At 38.9% G+C, this 23657-nt stretch overlaps 1 protein-coding gene across 1 annotated transcript in view; it reads right to left on the reverse strand.

Moving 5' to 3' along the window:
• Window positions 1-620: 620 nt before the first annotated feature.
• GFRA1 (GDNF family receptor alpha 1) overlaps window positions 621-23657 on the reverse strand; it is a 133844-nt gene continuing 110807 nt past the window's right edge. Inside the window, exons 8-9 of the mRNA XM_014872548.2 lie at window positions 3250-3306; window positions 621-2541 (exon numbers count right to left, since the gene is read on the reverse strand). Of these exons, the coding sequence (XP_014728034.1) occupies window positions 2380-2541; window positions 3250-3306 (219 nt within the window). The 3' untranslated portion in view covers window positions 621-2379. The remainder of the gene's footprint in view (window positions 2542-3249; window positions 3307-23657) is intronic.

Below are 23657 nucleotides of genomic sequence, written 5' to 3' on the forward strand. Positions count from 1 at the left end.
CTAATAATTGCTATTAAATATAAGAGAGATACTGTAACCAAAGCAAACATTAAAAAATCTTCAAAAAGTATATACTATACTGGGAGATCATTAAAATTCCCAATACTGGCTAAAATGTTTAATGTGCTGAATACAAATGATATTTTGAAAAAAGATTTGTGGATCAAAGATAGATTTAATAATCATAATGTTTAGGAATTTGTTTTGAAAATATTTTAATTGGATAATGTCAGACTTCTGAATTGCAATGCCATGTTCATTAGCATTTCAATAGGTTATACTATCAACTCCTTTTGACATAAAAGAATTTGATTCATTTTTAAAATCATGAATCTCGTAATCTTTTTTCTGCTGCCACTAGTTTTCAATAATTTGATTATTTTCTACAAGAAGAGCAACAGGAACCACATGGGCTTTGCTGGTAATGATGGTTTATATATCTCTTCTCCAAAAGCAGCTCTGCTGCCTTTGAAAGTAATTTGCAGGTTCTTATCAACACAGAATTAAAAAGTAATATTGTCTAATTTGTTATGTTCAGTGGCACAGAGTATTGTAGAATTCTATCACATACAAATCGCTTTGAAACCTGTATTATGTGACCATAATCAAGACTACATAAATGAATTTCAAAATTTATGAAAGTGTTTATTATTAGCCAAGAAAAATCTCAAAAGATGAACTTGTAAATAGGTTTAATAGTCTCTTATCAAGATGAGTATTTTGCACACTCAAACCTCAGTGCAGTTTATAAAATAGTAATTTGTACTTTATAGTTGTATTGCAAATAACTGATCTGGACATTTCAGAGCAGGTCAGGGCATAATTGTGTAAGTCTCAGAGTAAATCCATACATTCAACATGATGAACTCCTTGCTTGCAGAAGTTATCTTCTACTTCCAATAGGAACAAAAACTGATTACTGTTGATCACTTAGACATAACTGCTTGTAACAGTCAACAAGCCATCACAGTAAGGTATAAAGACAGCCCTTAGGAGAAATGCTGCCTATCTGATGACATTTAAAGCTTTAAAGAATTCCTTCTAGATACTGCAGGAAATCACCACGAGCCAGTGCAGGCTGCCAAATTCACTGAGTGAGAACCAAGTGATTAAATCATGTATACTGGTAACACTGCCGTCCAAAACATTAAATTATGGAGCTGGACTTGCAAGCAGTTCATCATGTCAGCAATGCCAAGGTCTGTGGTAGGAACTACCAGGGTGAAAAAACCTGTCACATGGGTCTATGTGCATGATGCTGCCTTGCAATTGGATCAACCATCCTTTTGTGTTGATTTTAGCAGTTCTAAGACATAGAACACAGTTTAAATGATATCCTACTACCTCTTGTCCCTCTACAATGCTTTGATAAGAGAAGTAAGGCATGGAGTTCCTGTAGATGTTTGATCTGACATTATCAGGAATGTACAGACGGATGATGATGTTTTAGCAGAGCAAATAAATTGTATGTCACTTTTTTATTAAACAAAGAGGATAATAGCTGGACTATATTATCACAATGGAAGCATAGAAGACCATAGACTGTACAGCTGAAACCCTGTAGCAAAATTTGTTCCTCATATTTAAAGAAATGTATCTTTATCAAGCTTTCACAATGGCTGCATCTTGCTAATGTAAAGAATCTTCACTCTTGTTAAGGCTAGATGATTATAATTAAAAGATAAATGTACTGTTAGAAGGTTCTACGCCACACTCTATTTTTATGAGAATTTAACTGAAAGACATACTTTATACCTGTATGTGAATTATAATGGCTTCTCAGCAGGGAACGCAGAATCACTTACAGTACGTAAACATTTAAAGAGGAAAATGCTAACACACTGAAAGAGTTTAACATCAGTAGTGATTTATCAAATGAAGAAGTTTCATAAAGTCCACTCTCTGGGAGAACATTCACCATTAGACAAAAGCCTGGCATCCTTGATAGTCTGAAGTTCAAACAATTTGAAAACCAAAACCATTCAATGAGATAAACAAGATTTTAAGAAAACCGTCATCTTCTTTCTCAGGTAAAAGCCAGAATTAAAATAATAATTATTAAAATAATCCAACCAGGTCGCTTTACAGGCAAATTTACACACTGTCTCTTTAAAACACTGCATGCCCAAAAGCCTTTTGGGTTTGGAATGTAGCACTGCACCAAGTATTTCACAAAGCCTCTAAATATCACAAGAAGCTTTTTTTAGAGAGAAAAAACAAAATAAAATTCCAGCTGACTGAGACTGTTCTAGCAGGAGTGCCTCAGCTTAGCTCCCAGACCTGGAATTCCAGATAAACAACAGAGGACAGCAAACAGATTTTTTTTTTTTTTTTTTTAGATTTTTTTTTTTTTTTTTAACACGTCCTTTTGTAATGCAGCTACAAGACGACTGATGAGGTTAGGGACAAAGAGAGTGAGAGTGCAAGTGCCATCAGGGTGAGCTGTGTGCTTAGATAGAAGCTGGTGGGAAGAGCCAGGGAATTCTCCGCGGATATGTGACTGGTGGAGACTCCCGCCGTGTTGTCCTTCCCCAGAGCGTTCTGCAAGACACAACACCTTCCTTGGTCACCAGCACAACATTTTCGTTGCAAAGCATTCAAGCCTACATCACGAAATTCATCTTTTGTTTGTCCATGTCCCGCCCTCCACTGATACCTATACATCAATCTCATTAACTGAATGATAAAAAGGGCATTAAAACAGATGCCACAAGGACAATATTTTGAAATTAGTTAACACCAGTACTGCACACTTCAGAAAAGAGTATTAAAAAATTCTTACTTCAGCAATGCTTCCATGTGTAAAAGTACAGGCTTTTTTTTAGAGATCTGTATTTATCATGCCAGTTTATTTTACAAAGCAAAAGCAGGACTCGCAGAGAAACTGCACCTTCTGGACAGCCAACAGAACAAGTTTCTTTGACAAGTTATTTCTGGATAACAATAAATCAAATTTAATCCACAGGTGCAGATTATTAAATAAGTATTCTTGCAAGGTGCAATGGTGTTTACCATGGGATCTGCCTAAACATGTACCATACAGCTACTGAAATATAAAGTCAGCAGAGGAGAATTCGAGCCCAGCTCTGAACTTCCAAGTGAGATCATTCTTTAATGCATTATGATACCCAAACATAACAAAACTGACAAGACATGTGTGAGGTAGCCCATGATAATCTTGACAGACTTGGAATGTATTTTCTTATGGGGAAGCACCTGTGCTGTGAAATCTCCAAGATCCACACTTACCTCATTAAGACAGAGCTCTGTATCTACAGATTCATTGGATTTTCGCTTCTTCTGTGCCTATGAACAAATACAAATTTTATTCCCCGTGCAATTTATACTTCCAGCAGCACAAAGCACTTAGATAAATTTGCATCGGTTGTCATACTCCTATAATTTTGACAGCGATTTGCACATGATTAGCAAATAAACTCTAAATGTAACTGCATGTTTTCCAATAACATTCACATTCTCATTTGAATTTACAGCAAAATTTCAAACAGTCAACTAAGGGTACTTAGTAATTACAATGATGAGTGCCATCAGCTGCAGAGAACATGTTATCTTCTGTGGCCCCTTAAAAATGGTGCTGGATGTTCATGAGAAGAAATGAAATATGACAGTTAATAATTATTGTAATACCACTGCATATTAACAAATAATCTATGATATAACTCCGTTTCAGGAAAATATACAACACAGGAATATTTTATCCTTAATGATTCTTGCAATTTTCCCAACTATTATGATAAAAATATAAATATTATTTTAATACATGTCATGGCTGCCAGAGAATGTCTTCTACAAAGCTGAAAAAAGAACACTGACTCAAGCAAGAAGCATTTCAGGTGACATCATCCAAAATGGAAGCAGCAGCCTGCACTCTGTCCAGCAGCAGGAGGTGTTTAATATTCCCATTCTTGAAGTGAACAAGTCTGGGCTGGGTGTTTTCTGTTTTTCCACAAGAGCAGCACTAATCCCCATGGTGTGCAAGGTGCTCTCAACAAGCAGTGCTGTGGCAGACTTGAGCACTTCAGTGATTCTCAGTATCAGTTCTTTCTTTATATATTCCAGAAACAAACCAAGCACCCTTTTATAGGAGGCAACTGTGCTAAAGTAAATCAGTTCTTGTAAGAGAAGACCTGAGTTTCCAAAACTACTGCACTGGGCACATCTGGTGCTTCCACGTGGAAGTTTTGTTGGACCTGCAACTTATTTCCTGCAAAAATCGAAGATCTGAATCTCAGAGTGCTGCATTCATTTTACACTGCAGAATCTCACTGGTTTAGGCAGTGATGGCCTGGACTAATGTGGATGTGAGAAAGTGCTGAGCAGTCTGATTTTATGCCCTCAAAAATTCAGTTCCACATACAGCTATTTTATTTCATATCTGAGAGCCACTGGTTCTGCCAACGGGTACAAAATTGTCTTTGACCTAATTACTGATTTTAGAATTCAAATGAAGGAACTGAACTTCTTATTAGGAAAAAATATTCTCTGCTTTTGATGACACATGAACATATTACAGACAACTGAAAAAGTGAAAACAGCTGGGGTTTAAGAGCAAGACAGCTATAGTAAGAATACCCACTGAATATATAGTGATAGTTTTCATATACAGGACAAAATAATAGCTCAATTTATGAATAAACACCCTCTGTAAAATTTCATTCTTATATATCCTTTCTACTAATTAGTACCATTAAAGTGGTTATGGTAAGCATAAATTTAACTGTCTAAATGGAAAAATAAATGCCTAGAAGTAAATTTACAACAAAAAGAAGAACCACAGTGAAGTCTTCGTGCCATGTTGGCAGTGGATAGGAAACCTCTTTCAAAGGCAACTGGGTAGCTTTCAGCTCCTAAATAGCTGGCTCCAAGGAGACAGGTAAAGGAGGAGAAATTAGACTTAAATCCTGATTTTCTTACATCCATAATACCCCTACTACCTTGAACTGGAATGGGAGGCTTCAGATAAAGCCTCTGGATGAGAGGTTCAGATCCTGACAATGTAGGCTGATCATCCAAGCCTCTTATTTCTTAGTTTGTCACTTGTTGCTAACTCTCCTATTCCCACAGATGTTTGTTTATTTTAAACACTGTTTTGCTGCTTACACCTGCATCAATCAAGTGGATTGACAGCACTGTGATAACTACAGATATACACCAGGTAGTTGGTCCCAACACCAAAGTCAGAATTTGTATCTTTTGTACTGTGTTTATCAAATGAGTAAAGAGAAAAACATCATTATTTTCCCTATATTAAGTCTTCCTTCATTCAGCCTGAAAACAATGAGTACAGCAGCTGAAACATCTTTACCTTTGAGAACACCTTATTTTAAGGGTAAAATTGACAGCTAGAAAAGCATCACCATAAAAAGACCCTTTTCAATAATTTTGATAAACATTCTCTGATTTTCATTTGGAAGGTGATACTTCTCTGTATCCATACACTTATTGTAGACATTGTAACATCAACAACACTTACTCACATAACATCCTCTATTATAATGTCCTCCTCTCTTAGCACTGAAAAGCAATTTTAATAATCAGGCAGGCTATTCCCTTATCAAAACAGAAAGGAATGTATCTTCTATTTAAAAATACAACAAAAATGCAACCTTTTATTGGGAGGAAGGCAAAGGGAAAGAAAAAACTGTCATTTTGAGGATGAGATGAGACATTATATGCCAAGTTTCAAATTGGAAGAGTACATTTTTAGTGTTGAGTTATAAAACTGTGAGAATGGGTTATAATGGAAATACTGGCATAGGCTGCACTACTGGAATACAATAGTGCATCACTAAATCACAAATAATGGGATAAAAAACCCAAACCTACATGTTGAAGAGAGTGCTTTAGTGAATGTCCTTTACTTATAAACAAAGGGGAAAATTCTTCCTGCCCTGTTTGGGCAGAAACAGCTCTAGCAGAACTCTTTGTTTGTGCTACAGTGAGTGAACACCTTATCAGAGATTAAAAAACAAACCAGGGTTTGGATGTTATGCTGATAGCCCTGGTGGAAACAGACCCAGACTGGGAGACATGCATCTGAATTAAAGAGGATACCCTCTGCTGTCAGCTATTTACTTTTTAACATCTTCCATTATCCTAAAAATTTAAACAAGAGAAATGAGTGTCCATCACATGCAGCTGCAGACAATTCTGGAATAACTGCACCATCAGGTAATTTGGGAATTGAGAGTTGTTCACTATGCAAGATGCCAAAGATTCACTGCCAATCCCATCTCAGGTATCCAGCTTGCCTACCAAGCAAGCAAGAAGGTGTTTTCAAATATTTTAGAAGTACCTAACTCCATAGGAGTAAAAGAGTGCACATTAATGGCTAAGTTGTCTGTATTCAAATTTGTATTCTTTTAAAATTTTAATACAAAACTGTTTATCTGGTGAGAAAAAGATCAATGGGGATTCCATCAAATAAAAAAACCAAGCAGGGCTGCGCTGATAAAAATAATAATTTTTAAAACAGTGAAGGAAAATCAGTTTAAAATAAGTGGCTAACAAAGATATATGAGTTCTTTTCTACCGAGGAAAAATAGCATTTGCTAATGACTTACTTAATGACACACTGAGCTGTGACATATCTCAGGCCATAAAACAAAGTTACATAAGATGGGCTGACACTTCCTCCAGCTTTGCAGGGAACTGCAATTCATTAATGTGAGCTACTCCGATGAAGCTGCATCCATAGAGCCAACAGACTTGACCTCACTTAAGCTTTTATGTTTTCTAAAAATGAATACCTCCTTTCCCAGAGAATCTTCTCACTGTAGCAGCACAAGCAAGAGATGGTATTTAGAGGTAATTGTATTTAAGCACCTCCTGATGAGCTTCAATATCATGTCTGTTACACCCTACAAGTCTACACATGTTACATGTCTACACATGTTACAAGTCACATGCAAGCCTTGTTTTGGTCTCAAAACCCTTAATTTTCAGTATCAGAAATAAAATATTGCTCAGGGGCTGGTACAGCAACCAATAGCATGTCCAGAAAAAAAATCTCATTATGAAAAGCAAAATTTTACTTCTTTCTTTCCTAGAAAGAGAATTAAATCAGGATCAGCAGACAAGATAGTGGTTTTCAGAAAAAAAAAATAATGCTTATAGAGATGTTTCTCCTTCAAAAGACTCTGTGGACCTCCATGTTTCCTTCTGATCCCAATGCATCCTAGATGAGTTCAACTGCATGCCCCTAATTAGTCTTCTCTTGCCCTGCACCTAATAATTATCATAAGATCCTCCTAAAATAACTCCCTGCTTTCCATCCCCCAAATCCCTTTGGATCCATCCTCTGCAGACACTACAGCCCTGAATTTATGCCCAGAAATGCAATCTTGCAATTAGGCATCCAGCTTTTGCAAATCCCAGCACTGCATGGTTAATACATGCATTGAACACTGCAGCAGTGTCTCACCAGGAGTCAGCACACACCTATGGCTTGTCACCAGCACTATTTTTATATGCTCACTACAGCATCAATTTCTGTCACTCAAAGCAAGGCAAAGTTCTGACTGGGGATGTCTCCAGATGGAGGTGAGCTGTAATGAGAGGGAAGGCAAAGAGGAGGATGTAAAGGGAGCTGAATGCATCGGCACTGAATGCAAACAAGCACAGAGTGAGCACCCAAATTCAGAACCCAGCCCCTTTCTTTAGCTACACGCTTTGGGCTTTATGAGCTTTATGGAACATATTGCTTGGACAGAGAGAGGCAACAGAAGCATCATTAGGACAGATATCTGCTAGGTAGGCTGTTTATACAGCTGATTTTAATGAGTGAGCCCTTGTCCTCTCCTGAGATCCTGGTTAGTTATGCCCATATTAACAAGCCTTTCTGAAGAAGAGGGACAAATCTCCCAGAATGCATCCTTCTGACCACGCTTCTAAATGACCACGCTTCTAAAACAGCTATAACAAATGAGGGTGTTTGTTCTTTTTGTTCTTCTCCTGTGTTGATTAGAGAGATTTACTATGCAACTAACCTGCCTTCCCCAACAGCAGGACACAAACAATAAGCAGAGAAATATACAGATTGAAAAAATGCAATCAGTTTAACTCTTCTGTGCTCACTAAGTGGATGGTACATCTATCACAACTGACAATAGTATTTTCTTATTAGCACAGGAGTACTATGCCACACTGGAGTATAATTACTTTCAACAGGGAAGATAAGAAAAGTGTGGGTCAGAGACACAGGCCACTGAAATAAGGATCCAGTTCAGCACGGGGTAATTCTGAAACCCATACCATCCAGCCAGAGTGCAGAGCTATTTAAGCTAGAAAAACAATCAGCTCTGCACTGTCCTACAACAAAGCAGCCAGATCTTTTTTCTGCTTTGTTTTTGTTTTGTTTTTTTCCCCTCTCTGCTGAATCAACCCTCAAGATACAAGCTTGGGGCATGAAATTATCAGTTGTCATTCTGCATAAAAGCACTACAGTTCTGTCATGACACTTTGAGGAGAGAAGAAAGTATCTTCTAGAAACAAGCATCATGAAGATATTACTGGCACTGTGCTCCAGAGCTACACAGATAACACCCAGCACAGAAAGAAGCAAATTACCAGTTTTTCAGCTGAGACACATTAAATAAAGTAAGCCAAGCATCCCCTGGTGCCCAAAAATGCACTGGGAAAACATACACTGAGGGCTTTTTTACAGTATTCCCCATATCCCTCAATATTAATAAATTTTTGCTGGATTCGAGGACTTAAACGTGAGAAACAAGAAACAGAGGGTAACCTTAAAGCAGGGTTATTTTCTGAACAGGAAAGAGAAGGTCAATAGGAATCCTCTGGAAAAGGGGCTGGAAAAAAGGCAGGTCCCTGTTGTGCTAAAGGCAGATTTCCAGCTCTGCAGTCACCAAGGAGGGAGCACTGCCCAATCCTTCTGGATGGGGCCAGGTGGGCTGGGAACAGCATCTCCTTCCCAGACTGCAGAGGAACAATGAATCAAATCAGCTCTGGTCTAACAGCCACTGCAGACACCTGGGGCTACTGATAGATGCAGATGGAAACACACATAGCAGAAGAAACCACTCCAGAAACCTAAGAAATGGACAGAAGAGTTGGTAAAGTCTGATACGGATAGAGGGAAAACTCCCTTTGATTTGCAAATTGTTAGAAAATTTGATTGAAGGGGTAAGAATTGGAAGCAATCTTCTCAAAATAAGCTGAAAAGAGCGTGGAAGGAAGGAAAGATGACCTATATCATATTAATTATTGCTGGACCATTCCCAGATATTTATGCTAATAAACATGAGACCTCATTAAGCTCCATCTCTCACTGCACTTATATGGCTGGGATAACATGGCACAAAAATTGCCTAACAGCAATCTTAAAGGTTTTATAAAAAACAGATCCTATCAGCAACACCAAACTGATCAAACAGCTTACAAGGACCAGACACGCAGATCTTCAAATATTTATTTCAAGCAATTAGTTTCCCAGTGAGCACAGCACAAAATATGACACCCAGCCAAGACAACTGAGCTGACTTACCTTTCATGGCAGTACAGTAACTTGCTAACAATTTTGTTTTCATGTTCAGTCATTCATTTAGCTGAGTAAAATGAATTTCTATAGTCCCAGATTCTTCCTTCCTATTTTTAGGGAATATTATGCAATTCTCCTAATATGGTCTTTTTATGGATTTGCTGCAAGCAAATATTTTTGCATTAAGAAGGGCAGAGGAAGAAACAGAATACTAAAAAGCAGAGACTGAGTAAGTTTTATTAGGTTAATATCTCAACATCTTGGGCTGCCTAGGTTGTTTTGGGCTTTTTCTCTAGTTGTAAAACTAAACGTCCATGTAACCCAAAGTCGAGTTGTTTTGGATCTTATTATTAGAACGCATTTCCCAAGTGATTCAGCACAGAGATCAACCCAGTGCCATGGACAGCAGGTACACGTAGAATGTGTCTGCTGCACACTGAACAGCACCTGAAGAAAACCAGCAGGAACAGCAAGCCATTGTAGTCCCAGTTAAAAGACATACTCAGCTTTTAATTTTAAAGAAGGGTAAGTAATTGAAGCACTAGAGATCCCACAACACTTCCCCAGGCTGGAGTGTTGGGCTCATGTGTCTGAATACACGAACAAAGTCATTCAGCTTGGCAGCAGGTGAAGCTGCTGCCTCCTGCATCAGGCTGGGCTCTGGTGTGCTGGATCCCAGAAACCTGGGGTTTTTGAGCTTTCTGTGCTTTCTGGCACTGACCCCCTGGAGAAAACTGCTTGTGACCTGAAGCCTTGAAGGCTTCCAAATTTGAGTGATGAAGTTAAAATCACGGGTGTGTAGTCAAATATAAGTGTGTGCTTTCACATGGTGTAGGGTTTTAAATTTGAGGTTTTTATAAAATAGTAATAGGTACGGGACAAGATGGAGGATTTTGGGTGGTGTTTCCTTTCTGTGTTCTTCCTTCTTCTTCATGGTTTCAGGCAGGAGTTTCTGGTTGGAGAGTTGGCACCACACTGAGAGTCATGGGATTTTGATTACTGGGTTAAAAGTATAAATAATATAGGTATTAACTCTCTATTGGACTGTTTAGCTTTAAGAGACCTCGCAGCTAGCTGGATTCAGCTCCATTTTGCTCGCTTCTAGCTGGTAGCCAGAAGTGTTGCTGAACTCTCTGTACTTTAGATAAGATTTAATAAACAACCAAGCCTGAACACAGGAAAATTCGTCTCCTTCTTGTTTTTAATCCTGACTCTGAGTGAAGACAGAAGAAACTTCAGACAAATCACTAATTAAGTGGTGCAAACAACACCACACTGTTACAGTGGTGCACTGGAGTGTGGTGGGAACAGCCCTGAGCAGCTGCCAGCCACGGCTACTGCAGGACCACAGCAGCTCAGCCAGAGCAGCACAGGCTTGCCCTGGGCTCATGAGCTTGGGAAGAGGCACCACACCCATGTGTCTGCAGGGCTCCTGTAGGGCAGCATCTCCTCCAGGTGTGCCCAGGCAGGGCTGCTGCCCAGGTGCTCCAGTGTGGGAAATAGGAAAGGTACAATACTCTCAGAAGGCTGTGGGAAAGCAAATCTCAGAGTGAAGAAATGCAAGAAAGTTGGGGATGCAAGGTCAGGAAATAATAGAGATATATGCTGTGTAGAGACAGGCATTAGAAAATATGTTAAGCAAGACAGCAGAATTATGTAAGCTTAATAATGATGCTTTACCCATTGTTTTAAAACATTACAAGTAAGCATTGTTAAAAGCAAGAGGTGTAAGTGTACTAGTTGGCTAGAGCAAATGCTTGTCAGCTTTCAATATTATTGGCTAAAAAACTTTTAAAAGACCATGTAACTAAGAACAACTTGTCTGCTGTTGTAAGCAGCTGAAGCTGTTTCCATTGCCTTGCTTGGTTCTTAAAATGAGGCTGATTCCCACGATGAAATAAAGGCTTTGAGACAGCTGCTGCAGCAGACCTGTTCTATTGCTTGTGTATATATATATATATATATATATATATATATATAAAAATATAAGGTAAGAGAAAAATATCCCAGAACCAACACTCCAGTGCAGGCAGAGCTCCCTGTGCCTGCTGCTTTCTGGAGAGTTTCCTGCACTGCAGTCACACCCCAGGACAGTGCACAGCCAGAACTCTGCAGAGGGAGCAGAGCTTTAGCAGGGATGAGATCCCAGCTCAGCAGGGATGCTCAGCACACCCCTCAGCCTCATGTGACTCCAGTTAGGAGTTGTGGGAGGTGGAAGGGATGGAGCAAACAAGGTCAGTGCTCCGGCAGCAGGACCAGGGGTGCTGCTCTGTGGTTCTGCAGCTGGAAGGGAAGATCAGGCAAGCTTGCTTGAACAGCAGTCTGCACAGGGCCCTGAGCTTCCCTTCCTGCCATGCCAACCTTGAGCAACCTGCATTACTGCTGCTTTTCTGAGCACTGCACTCAGAAACTCATACATTTTAAAAGGGAACGACCATGAACATCTGCTTTTTGTTAAGTGCCTAAAAACGTTCAGGACTTTCTATTAACAGTACGTGCGTGCACGTGTGCATTGTGAGTACTGGCATGGTTACACAGACAAAAAAAAACACAGAGAGCCTTAAAAGGGTGAAAACACTTCAGGTAAAAAGTGACTCTTCCTGCAATTACAGAGGCAAAAGCAAAGACTACAATAAAGGAACAGTGAAGTAACAGCAAGGTAAAAGAAACCAGTCAGCTGAGCACCCACCCCACAGCCATGCCCTCCCTGCCTGTGTTTAGTTTGCACATTTCAAGCCCGATGTATTAATTTCCACAGTTGTGTGGTGGTGTACGCAAATCCCACTAAATCATAGCATGATTCAGAGGGTAGTTCTTTTCTTTCAAAATAATCCACTGTTGAACAGCTGTGATTTGGATAATTAGTGAATTTTGCATTTTTGGCACAATCTGCCCTCCAGAAGTGCCACTGAAATAAAAAATTAAAGCATTCACTCCCTTCTCTAATCCTGTAGCTGAATTTTGCAGGTGCACAGATGTATCCTCAGAACTGGCAGGGCTGCAATTGTAGTGAACTTGCTGCAGCACTTGTCTCAGTTTCTTTCTAGCACTGACAATACCATTTAGAATAAAAAAATAAAGAAAACTTTTTTTAAAAAATAGTGGAATCAAATCTAACAAGATGAGTATTAAAAAAAAAAAATACACCAGGTTATGGTATATCGTGACTTTGACAGGCAGCTATTCCTCACGAATTCAGCTAGAACCACACACAAAACGTGAAAATTTTCACCCAAATAATGAATACTTGGAATCTTTTTTTAATATGAAATGTAAGACAACTTCAACTTTAAGCATAGCTACCAGCAATGTCTATGACAACCTATTTTTATTTTCATTAGAATAAAAGCCTTTAGAAGTCTGTAGAAAGGTGTTCAAATTCGCCACTAGCATTCCTGTTTAAAAAATTCTGATGGCATTTTAATTTCTTAAAAAAAGTCAATCAGTATCATAAAATTTGAATTACTGATATCTTATTTTCTAAAACAAGCATATTTTTCAACAGATTTAGGCCATGACTGACAAAAAAAATCCAATTGGTCTCATTCACAGATCTCCATTAGCTAAGCTAGACCTTGGTTTGTCCTGTCAGCTTCCTAAATGTTATTAAAAGGCCCCTGCAAAATGGATCTTAAAACTCAATACTTGTGAGAGACTTTGATGTAGCATCCAACATTCATTCTCCCCTTGCTGAAGTGAGTGAAGGAATGAAAAATCACCCCTTCTCAGAAATACTATCAGTGAAACCCTGACAGTAATTCTCTTTAATGGGCTATCCTACAGTGGACCATACTTTAATGGATGGTATTAGAGTGGCCTTCCTCATATCCCTGATTTACACATGAATGATGCTCTCACAAACAGCCACACTGTAATTAATGAAGCTATTCAAAAAAGCACAGAAACTCTTATAAGAGATCTCTGCAGAATCATGACATTATTTGAATGGTGCCTTATTTTTATTGCCCTGATCCCACCACACCAACAGGAATTTCTCCACTTGCCAGACAATACCAACTGGAAATCAAAAGCAACTTCCTAATATCATCTGTATATACGGCCTGAAATTTCAGAAATAAGAATTATGGAGGACTTTTTTTTCCACCACTGAAACAATTTCTTAGACACAAAAAAGTACTGTGAATGTTAAATGTTTAACCATTATAACCCTACTAGAAAAAACTGTGTCTAAAATGACCAGATGATGCAAATAATTACCAGATTATGCAAAATTGCATTCATGGGATATAATCCTTCTTTGTTTCATCCCACAAATTCTTCACAGAAGGACAGAAGGCTCAAATTTATGTTTACATTTAATAAGCTGGAAAATAAAAACAGATTAATGCTAATAATGCCGGTAATGCAGATCAACATCACTTTGGGTATATTTTGAAATGTTTCCATACTAAACTGGAAGTAGCTTTAGAATCTTAGTTGTGACTAGTTTGTCTAGTTTTTGAAGAATTACATTGTGGTAGACTAGATAGCTCAGGGGATTATTAATGAGACATACAGACTTAAATTCCAAGGAAGCTTGTTTAATCTAGCTCAGGTCAATACTGTATTCTGTAGTAGTTTTGAAATGAGGAGGTGGTTCTGAAGCATTTCTTCTCTTAAGAGGACAGGTTCAATGCACAAAAGTGGCACTAATTTGCACCTCAGGCAATGCACTTCATCAGAGACTGAGGAATTAATGGGCTATAGGCTTAGAATATTGCAAAGCACGTAGGATGTTTTCCTATGCCCTTCCCTTTCTGTGAGATGAGCTGCTGTGTTAAAAAGGGACAGTCCTGCTCCAGCTTCAGATTTTTGTAAATCTACAGCAAATCTTACAAGAAAAATCTTGAAGGTGCCTTGTGCTACCAAATTTTAACATCCTTTGGTGGACCTCAAGAGAGAGATTATAAGGTTTCACCTAGAAAAACATCTTAGGAGTGCCATCTGAAGAGAATCTTGGTTATGGTTGGCAGCAAATATTTCCCTGAGTGCATAATGGTTTTATTAATAGTTCTGGACTGAGCTGAAGCAAGCAGAAAACAGACCAAGTGAGGGGTGGTTTTTTGTAATCTACCTACTCAGATGCATCTAATCCCTCATTAGCATCAGCTTTGTCTTCCTAGCAAGTTTCAGTGTCAATGCATTGCCATCAAGTATCTAGAGAGGAAGCATTAAAAAAATACAACAGTGTGTGTGCCAACCATAGCAGCAATCTGGCTTCTTGTGTTACTCCTACCTACAGATCAGAGGGTGGAAAGTCACAAGCATGACAGCACTGCTAGAAACGAGGGATGGCTGTGAAGCAGACAGTACCTACATAGTAACATATGCTATTGTATATGGAAACCAGTGCTGATACTGCACATTGGGCTGCCCCAGTCAGAAGTGAATTATATGGCCTTCAGAGATGCCTTGTTCAGTGGCCAACACAGGCTAAGCCTCTCTGCTATGTGAGAGCAGCATCCTCAGAAGGGATTTGGGGTATCCCTGTGCTGCTCCCACCCAGGGACTGCAGAGAGACCCCACGGCTGAGACCCTGTGCCCAGAGGAATGGAACTGCACTCCAGCAGGCTCTGCACACAGCAAAGGGCAGCACATGAGGAACGAGGACTTGCAGAGCACACATGAGCAGATGTGCCTTGCTGGTGTGGAGACTGTGTGGAGCTGAAGCTTTGCCAGTTGCTCTCTTTAAATGTCCATGGAACACCAGAGTCCAGCCCCCTGTCACAGGGACATAAGCCAGCACAAGTGGCATTTTAGGGGCTGTCCCTGTGACATGGACCCAGTTCAGCTCCCTGAAAACAGAGCCCTCTCTCTCACTGAGGGCACTTACCAAAGAGCTGCACTGATACTAAATATAACATGAGCCACCAGCTTGAAGGTGAAAAACCTCTGCCTAATTAATTATTCCTAAATATTCTCATTAAGCTGTTCCCTGGGTACAGACAGAGTGTGTTTTTTATCTAAACCTGTTTAGTTGTGCCTATAACAATCTGAATTTCTTCTCTGCATATACCCGTGGCTGAGTCCTTAGGAATAATCAGGAAATCTTAATCAAAATTAACAGGGGCTGGGCGAACTCTTGATGAGAGCAGGATTCTGCAAACAGTTGCAAAAATTTCGCAAAGTTCAAAACCACTGTGCAAAAAAGAATAATTATTTTCTACTGAATTTGCATATGGATTCTGAAACTGTATACAAACAGCTAGGTCCCTTCAGGAACAGACTCCTAAATTCACCCTGGGAACCAGACAGTTGCAGTGTGTATGAGATTGAGGTGTGCAGAACAGCACTCCAACACAAAAATCATTATCGAGCAGTCAAGACACATGCAACTCTTAATGCACTACTTCTCCTACAGAAGATAAGCCTTTGCAAAAACCGGACTGAACACTGTTCATCCGAACAATTCTTTTTCACAGAAAGAGGATTTTTTTTTTACCTCTTTTTTTACATTTGTGCAGGCACAAATTTAGGAATGGGTTTTCACATATTCTTGTAACTGCTTTGCTTTCATCTGTGCACTCCTGATTTATATGCCCATTTATCCAACTCTCTGCACAAATTAGGTACTTAGGGCTGCAGGTAGCTTTTTAGAGTCTGCCTGGTACAGGTCTTACCTGCCACGCACGTAACAAATTCAAATGCACACATTTCAAATCTGAGGATGAATTCAGAACATCCAAATGTTTAGGGTCATGTGGTAATGTGTAACTTGCCTTGAACAGGTTTCTTGAGGCTTCTGAAAATGTCAGTCTGGAAAACTATAGCACCATGTAATGCAGTATTAAATAAATTACTGCCTGAATACCTAATTCTGTTTTAAGAAAGACATGAGGGAGGATAATCCTATAATTCTTTAGGAAACACACAGAGTGAACCTATAAAAAAAATTCTATGTTACGCACATCAGTCTGTTTACCCATGACTCATAAAAAGAGCTAAACACGCAGGAGGGCTTAACCTGATGTGGGATTATTAGGCCAAGTTCACTGACTGGGAACAGGATTTGGTGTGAAATAGTCAGGCTCTCCTCCAAAGTACTGACTAAAATAAACATTTTGAACTTCTACTGATTTTGATGGCAAGGAACTGAAATGAGTGGCAGTGTCTCATGTTCTGGAACTCAATAGCAAACTGAAAAATGCTGTAGAGTAGATGGTTTGAGGCAACATAAAGATGTATTATTCAGGTAAGACATCTGATTAGGAGTCATGGAGATGAAATGTAGGAGATAAAGGGTGTGATTTATTCCCAGCATTTAAAAGCAGAAACAAAAATTAAAGGCAGAACAAAAATTTCTCTTCAGTTGTTTTGTTATCATTAATTTTTTTTTATTAGGAGTATAGATTAGCCAATTTGGTTAAAAGATTGTGTTTCATCTTCTGTCCTATAGACTTGGTTTGATTACTTGAAAAATTAATGAATGCTATGAGAAAATTTTCAAATTTTAGCTCTTCAATATTGTACTATTTGTGCAGCTATGCTGCCTCGTCAGCAATGTATGGGTTAGAATGATTACTTATTATTGCACTCTAATTTCCACTGGGCTTTTCTATATTTCATTTGCTGGTGGTAACACAGAATAAACTATTCCTAAAAAGTCTTCTTTATTATTCCTGAAATGATTTTCATCATATCTGCCACATGGCAACTGAGAGGCTGGGTAGTTTATTTTTTAAGAATGTTAAGTCTCTGGGTTACACAGAAATATCAAAGAATGGTGTGCATACATGTAAGGGGTAATGGATAATTACAATGTACACTTAAGGATAATTGCAATATACACAACTGCAGAGTTATTCCATTTTTACAAGTGTATAAACAAAAGCAGAATTTGATTAGGTCGTGTGATTGCCTCTTTAAAATCAAATGACTTTATATGCATAAACATACTTCAGGTACTTGGGTTTGCTGTTGGCAGAGGAAGGCAATGCATCCTCCTTAATCAAGGATAAGGAAGCAGGGTTGATTCAGACATTTTACCCAAATCAAAATGCAGGTTTACTCCAATCTCAGCTGCACCCCAGCACAGCCACAATGCCCCTCTGCCCTTCACTGTGCCCTCCAGGGCAGCCCAGCCAGGGATGGCATGGAGACTGCTCCAGGACCACACAGGCTCAGCATCCTTCCAGATCAGTCTAGTGCAGATTTTGGTGGCTTTTCCCCCTGAATCTGCATTTAGCCATTAAATCATGAGAGGAAACACGAAAAATAATATAAATAAGTTTCACAGCAGATTAAGTCTTTGAGGCAGTTGAGTGTCCAAACATTACAGAATGGATCTGCAAGAAGAAAGGACAAAACAATCCAAACCAAAAGGAAAGAAAACAAACGAACAAACAAAAACCACACAAAAATGTAAAACCAACCAACCAACCAACCAAACAAAGACAGGAAAAGGATCAAATGAGGACTAATGGCTAACTGCAAGTGAGGCTTCAGATGTTTCAGATGTAGATATGCCAGTGAGCATAAGACCATGAACTCTTATCGACACCTTTCTGTAGGATTAGACAAAATGTGATCAACCACTTGTCCCAAAAAAGAGCCCAGGTTTGCTGTGCTCTAGGAAATAGATAGCTCATCTATGGAAACAACGTGCTGATCATTATGATAGTGTCCAGTAGTGTCTGCAAGACTTCAAGAGCCACCAAGGGTGACAGTAAATGAGAAAATTACAGCACAATGTGAATATAGTTCCCATCTGTGAGCTCTTCTCTACCCACTCATACACCCAAGGAGTCACAGGAGCCTCAGGGAACAACACTTTTGGAAAAAGACTCTGGGGCAGGCACCCCCACACCTCTACTCCAGGATTTAGGAACATTTCTCCCACCTCTGGGGATTTCAGGGAGCATAACCAGAGCCCCTGCAGCAGGACTGGTCACAGCTCACCAGGGTCCCTCTCAGGAGCCTTCCCCTCCAGGGAATGAGGAGTTTCTACAACAAATTGCTGCCCTGCTCCCCTAAACTCCCACCCCCTCTGCACCATCCCCCTCCAAGCCAGAGAAGGCAGGTAATTCATAAAACTCTATGGATCTGTGAATAAAATGCTCCACTATCCAGAATTATTCAGCCTTCACACTGTCATTTGTCCTATGCCATTATACTACAATACAAAATTGTCAATATTATTTCAATAAAAGTGTTTAGAAGTACTTTTCAATTATAGAATTCTTGTGAAATCCTTCTGCTTACCTAGGAAAGAACAATTCTTTGTAAAAAAACCAGCACAGATAAAGATTTTATTTGTTAAGTTTTGATCTATTCTGGCAACTGCTGAGCTATTTTCATACTTTAGCAAGAAACACCTCTCTATTGACAACATTATCTGATACAGCACCAGTCTTTTACTTTGGTTTTCCTCATAAATCTCTGTGGATGTATTTTTTTGAGAATAACTTAGTGCACTACCATAGTTTATAACAGTAAAGTATTTATTGTTTCTGAAGCAGTCAAATATACTATGTGGTTTTCAGAACAAAAAGAGGCTATATGGTGATAGCTGCACTGAAGTTAACAGAAATTAATTGGGTTTTTAAGGCCAAGAGTACCTTTTCATTATGAGTTCCTGGAATAGCCCGCATGATGGGATTTTGCTGTGTAATAAGGACTCCTTGAAAAACATTCCTGTTTAAAATAATAAATATTCAAGATTTCAAGACTTCTTGAAATCTTTTTCCATTAGAAACTCGGTGGCACAATCACTTTTGCCTACCCTGGCTGGGTATCAGGGTCAGCCTGCTGGCATAACCAGAGCTTCTTTCACTCCAGCAAGTGCAGATGGGAGCAGAGCCATGACTAAAACCTAATATTTGCTAATAGCAAACAATATGTCTTAAACAAAGCACTTTGTCAGGTCCTATAAAGGCACAATATATTCTGAACTCTACTTCCAAAGGCAATATGATTAAACGTGTACCATCGCAATGCAATGACCTAGAATTTTTATTGGTAGTAGTTATGTCTTAAAATTAATTTATAATACTGTACTCCATTTTATGGCTGTTTTTTGCAGACTATAGTGAGCTATCTGTTTTAAAAGGGAAATACATGATGGACTAGGTATTTGATTGAGAACTAGAGTTGGCTGACATTAGGAATACCTTCAATATGATGAAGAACCTCATAAAGTAATAACAAGGGCTATGAATAGTTTGATTTGGCTTATCTGATGTGATCCAATTTTCTGATTCTGGTTTATTCTAGCACTTTGTATTTCTGTGGTATTCTTATAAGAGGATATCCATGTGAAACATAGAAACAACTGTGTGTTAGGGGAACACTGCAATTGCAAATCTGCTTTTAGTAGCAATACTTTGCAAAATTCTTTCTGAGGATAAAAACTATAATCTGTCCATACAAATTTCAATTTTCTGTAAAAGTGTGTAGTGCATTTTCATAAAGCTGTATTTTTGTAAGTCATTAAATTGGTTTTTAGTAACCTCATACTCATTTTCAATTGAACAATTATTAAACTATAAAACAAAATTGCACAATTCCTAAAACTGTAGTCTGGAGTTTTACAGTCTGCTATAAAGTGCTGTATTATTATAATACACTAAAGATGCTCAGACTATTAAAACTTTTTTTTCTTAAATGAACCATAAAATATTTTATCATTGATGAAATAATTCTGAGGTATTATGCTCTTCAGCAGTATACATGCACAATATTTTGGTCTCATGAAAAGCATGCTAATCAAAAAAACCCACAATTTAAACTGTAATTCTAATATGCAACATAAACCATGTCACTGTCTTTCAGGAACGGGAGTTTATTACACCCAACTTCAAACATTAAAAATCAGAATGTTGATCATTAAATATAAAGTCCAGTCTTACAGACAGAGATCTCCATGCCAAAGAGAGTGAGTGCTAAGCACTGGCGATAACAACAGAGATGTGATGACTTTCCTGTTGAAAAGTTTTCATCTGTATCTCACTCCACAAATCATGACTGATCTTGTAAGGGGGCCTGATGTTCAACTCAGAAGTTCAACCAAGCCTGGTAAATGAGAACAATTTTCTCCTGGCTACTGATGGCTGAGGTCTCATAGCAACACTGACAGTGATACGATGTGTCTGAGCTATGGGTTTGATCCTTGGCTGCATCCTCACACTGTTTCTCTGTGTTCAAAAGAGAGGCAAAGCACTCCCTGTACTTAGAAATTAATCAGCTGTATGAATCACATCTTTAACTTCAGCAGGTTTTCAACAAACTTGAAAATAACCTATCTTGTGGGGTCCTGAAATTCTGTGGCAAAGATGAAAAGCTCAGTCTTGCTCTGAGGGGGAGCACCTGCAGGACCATGGACACGTGTACGTGTGCATTCCCTGCAAACCTGCCCACGGCACTGGCATCCACTGTTTGCACAGCCAGGCAGCTGGGCTGGGGCTGCTTTCCTGCCTAAGAGCACCAGGCTTTCCACACAGACTGAAAACCCCAACACATGTCCCATATGGTGCCCTGGCCTCCTCTAGGTCTTGCAGGAGTCATGCAGTAATGACTACAGTCTCAGGGAATTGTACATCCACACTTTCTGAGCACCCACTCCAGCACGGTGCTGAAGAAAACCAGGATTAACCTCACTGGAACCATTGTCAATGAAATCAATGGACAAAGCAGCATTTCATTTAGTGCTCCCCAAATTAGAAGTGTAGGATTAAAGATGAAACTTTAAGTTAGCCCTGGCCATGAGATCTTAATCTCTATACACAAAGCACTGAAGATTTCTTTAGGTACAAGGGAATTGCCACTAAAGCAAATTAAAGGCATTGCTTTTTTAGCAGGAAAGCTGCCAATAGGTGTTCTCTAAATCACTTGTACCGGCAGGCTGACCCCATTATGTCAGCTAATCCTGGAAATACAGGAGATAGATTTAAATCTTTTCATAGAAAACATTTTTTTCCTATTTTCTTTTGGTTCTGGCACAGCATTGAGAGTTAAATATTGTTGTCTATCTTTTGCCCCAGACTGTATCTTTCTGTGTAGTTGCAATGCCCAGAGGAAGAGGTCCAAGCAGGACTTTTCCAAGGCATGGAGTAGGCAGAGCATTTGAAAAATCAGTGCTTGGTTATCACAAAAAGTTCACGGGCTGTGAAGGCATAGGGGAAGGAGGGTGCCAGGTGTGTATGGCTCAGTTAATATTGGTGCTCAGGGGATAAAACAAGCTTTGTCTGTACCCCAGAGCTCCATCTCGGCAGTTGTGCCATTCCCTCACCTACACACTGCCTGTGCTTCCTGCTCATGCTCACCCACCACCCAATTACCAGCCCATGGAGATCCACACCTGCTGTGTCCTGATCCTCAGAACACCACACTGGGACTTTCAACCCTCTCCAAACATCTACATAATGCTTTCAAATAATGATATTTAGCACCTGGGAAGCAGCATTAAGCAATTATAGAGGGTACTTAAACCACCAGATTAGCAGCTCCCTGCATAGTGCTGAAGGTCTGCACAGACAGATCTACATGGCAAAAGCAGAGCCAGTCTGAGTCACGTTGAAATCCTGCTCTCCTCAGAGTGCTGTGAGCCCTCCCTCCTGTTTTTGTCCTAGGATTCACCATTATATATATTTTAATCACAAGTATTATGTGAATTTGTGGAAAAGCAGCTTGCATTATGACCCAGGTGATCTAATCTTACACAGAAAGAACTGACATATTTAAGTATCCAGATTTCTCTTTTCCCCTGTTCCCCACAAATTATTGGATATTTTCAATTTCTATCTCATAGTTTTTAAATTTTACTGCTGAGAACACAACAACATTTACATCCTGGACTTGACTTCAGTCCAAAGGACCAAGCACCTCAATTATATCTGTCCATTGCTACATTCTTCAAAAGCACAAAACCCCTAATTTCTCTTTGAAATGCTGAACATTCAAAGCAAGAGCAAGGAAATAAATATGGGAAAACAAAGTACAGAGCTAGATAGCAAGACTTTGATGCATATATTTACTTAAATGTCCATCACCATCTTGACTTCTACAATTTATGTCTTTTGCAAAACATCCTTTAAAATATTACAGAAAACCCAGAGTGAAAGTCTTAGTTTTTTATTTATCTCTGTGATAACCCAGGAACAACTGGTCTAATCTATCACTTGAGGTTCATTTCATTATCATCCTTCAGGTCCATCCATCTCTCCTAAATGCAAAGGCAGCCTTTTTTTGAAGAATACATGGTGTGAGTACACATCCAAACTCATTCTTTTGTCCCTTTCAAATAATCCAACACGATGGTTCAGGCAGTGGGGGTAGAACATGAGACTGGACGACCAGAACCATTTTTTGACTGGCATACTGAATGCAAGTTATGACTGAAAATGAAGGATTAACATATACGTCAGTTAAATAGAAAACATTAGAGTGAAGCTCCCAGAAAAAAAAAAAGATAGGGCTGGCAATTACTTAATAAAATCTGCCTGTATAAGGAACATGCTGTCGGGATTCATCTTCCTTTTTGCTCACAAAATTTTATGTTATTTTTATGTGGTGCTGAGGATCCTTTGCAAGATGTAAAGCACTTCAAATATAGTTAAATTTAGCATTTCGTATAAGCCTAACTACTATTTACTGTGTTTAGCAAATTCTGTTAGAAGTTAGATTCGTAAGAAGAGTTTAGAGGATTCTTGACAAAATTAAACATCTTCCTGGCAAATATAGAGTGCTGAATTTATTGAGGGACAGAAAAAATTAGTATCTAACACAATCTGTGCATATATAATGTAAGCAGATATCAGAAATAAACATTTTGCTCTATCAATTTGAAATTAGAAAATACCCCATAATAGGATAAATTGCAAATTCTCACAGCAATGATAAGTTCACAGGAAGAACAACTTCTAAACAGCATCACTAAAATAAAAATTATTTTAAAGTCCAAATCTTCAACATGTTTTTGAAACAAATATTGAGTACAGGTAAACAAAGAGTATTTTGTATTTTCTTTAAGCATTCATCACCTTTCCAATTCCCAGGTTTGCTTGTGCAGGAGAACATGGCACAGCTACAAAACCATCAGTGCACTCCTGCTCAGAATAGGACCATTCTGAACAAGTCAGAAAGAAATGTATCAAAAATTGCAAAAAATTGCAAGTGGTGCTCTTGGCAGATTGGGCGAGTG

This window comes from Sturnus vulgaris, chromosome 8, assembly GCF_052056855.1.
Source record: "Sturnus vulgaris isolate bStuVul1 chromosome 8, bStuVul1.hap1, whole genome shotgun sequence".
Classification (NCBI taxonomy): Eukaryota; Metazoa; Chordata; class Aves; order Passeriformes; family Sturnidae; genus Sturnus; species Sturnus vulgaris.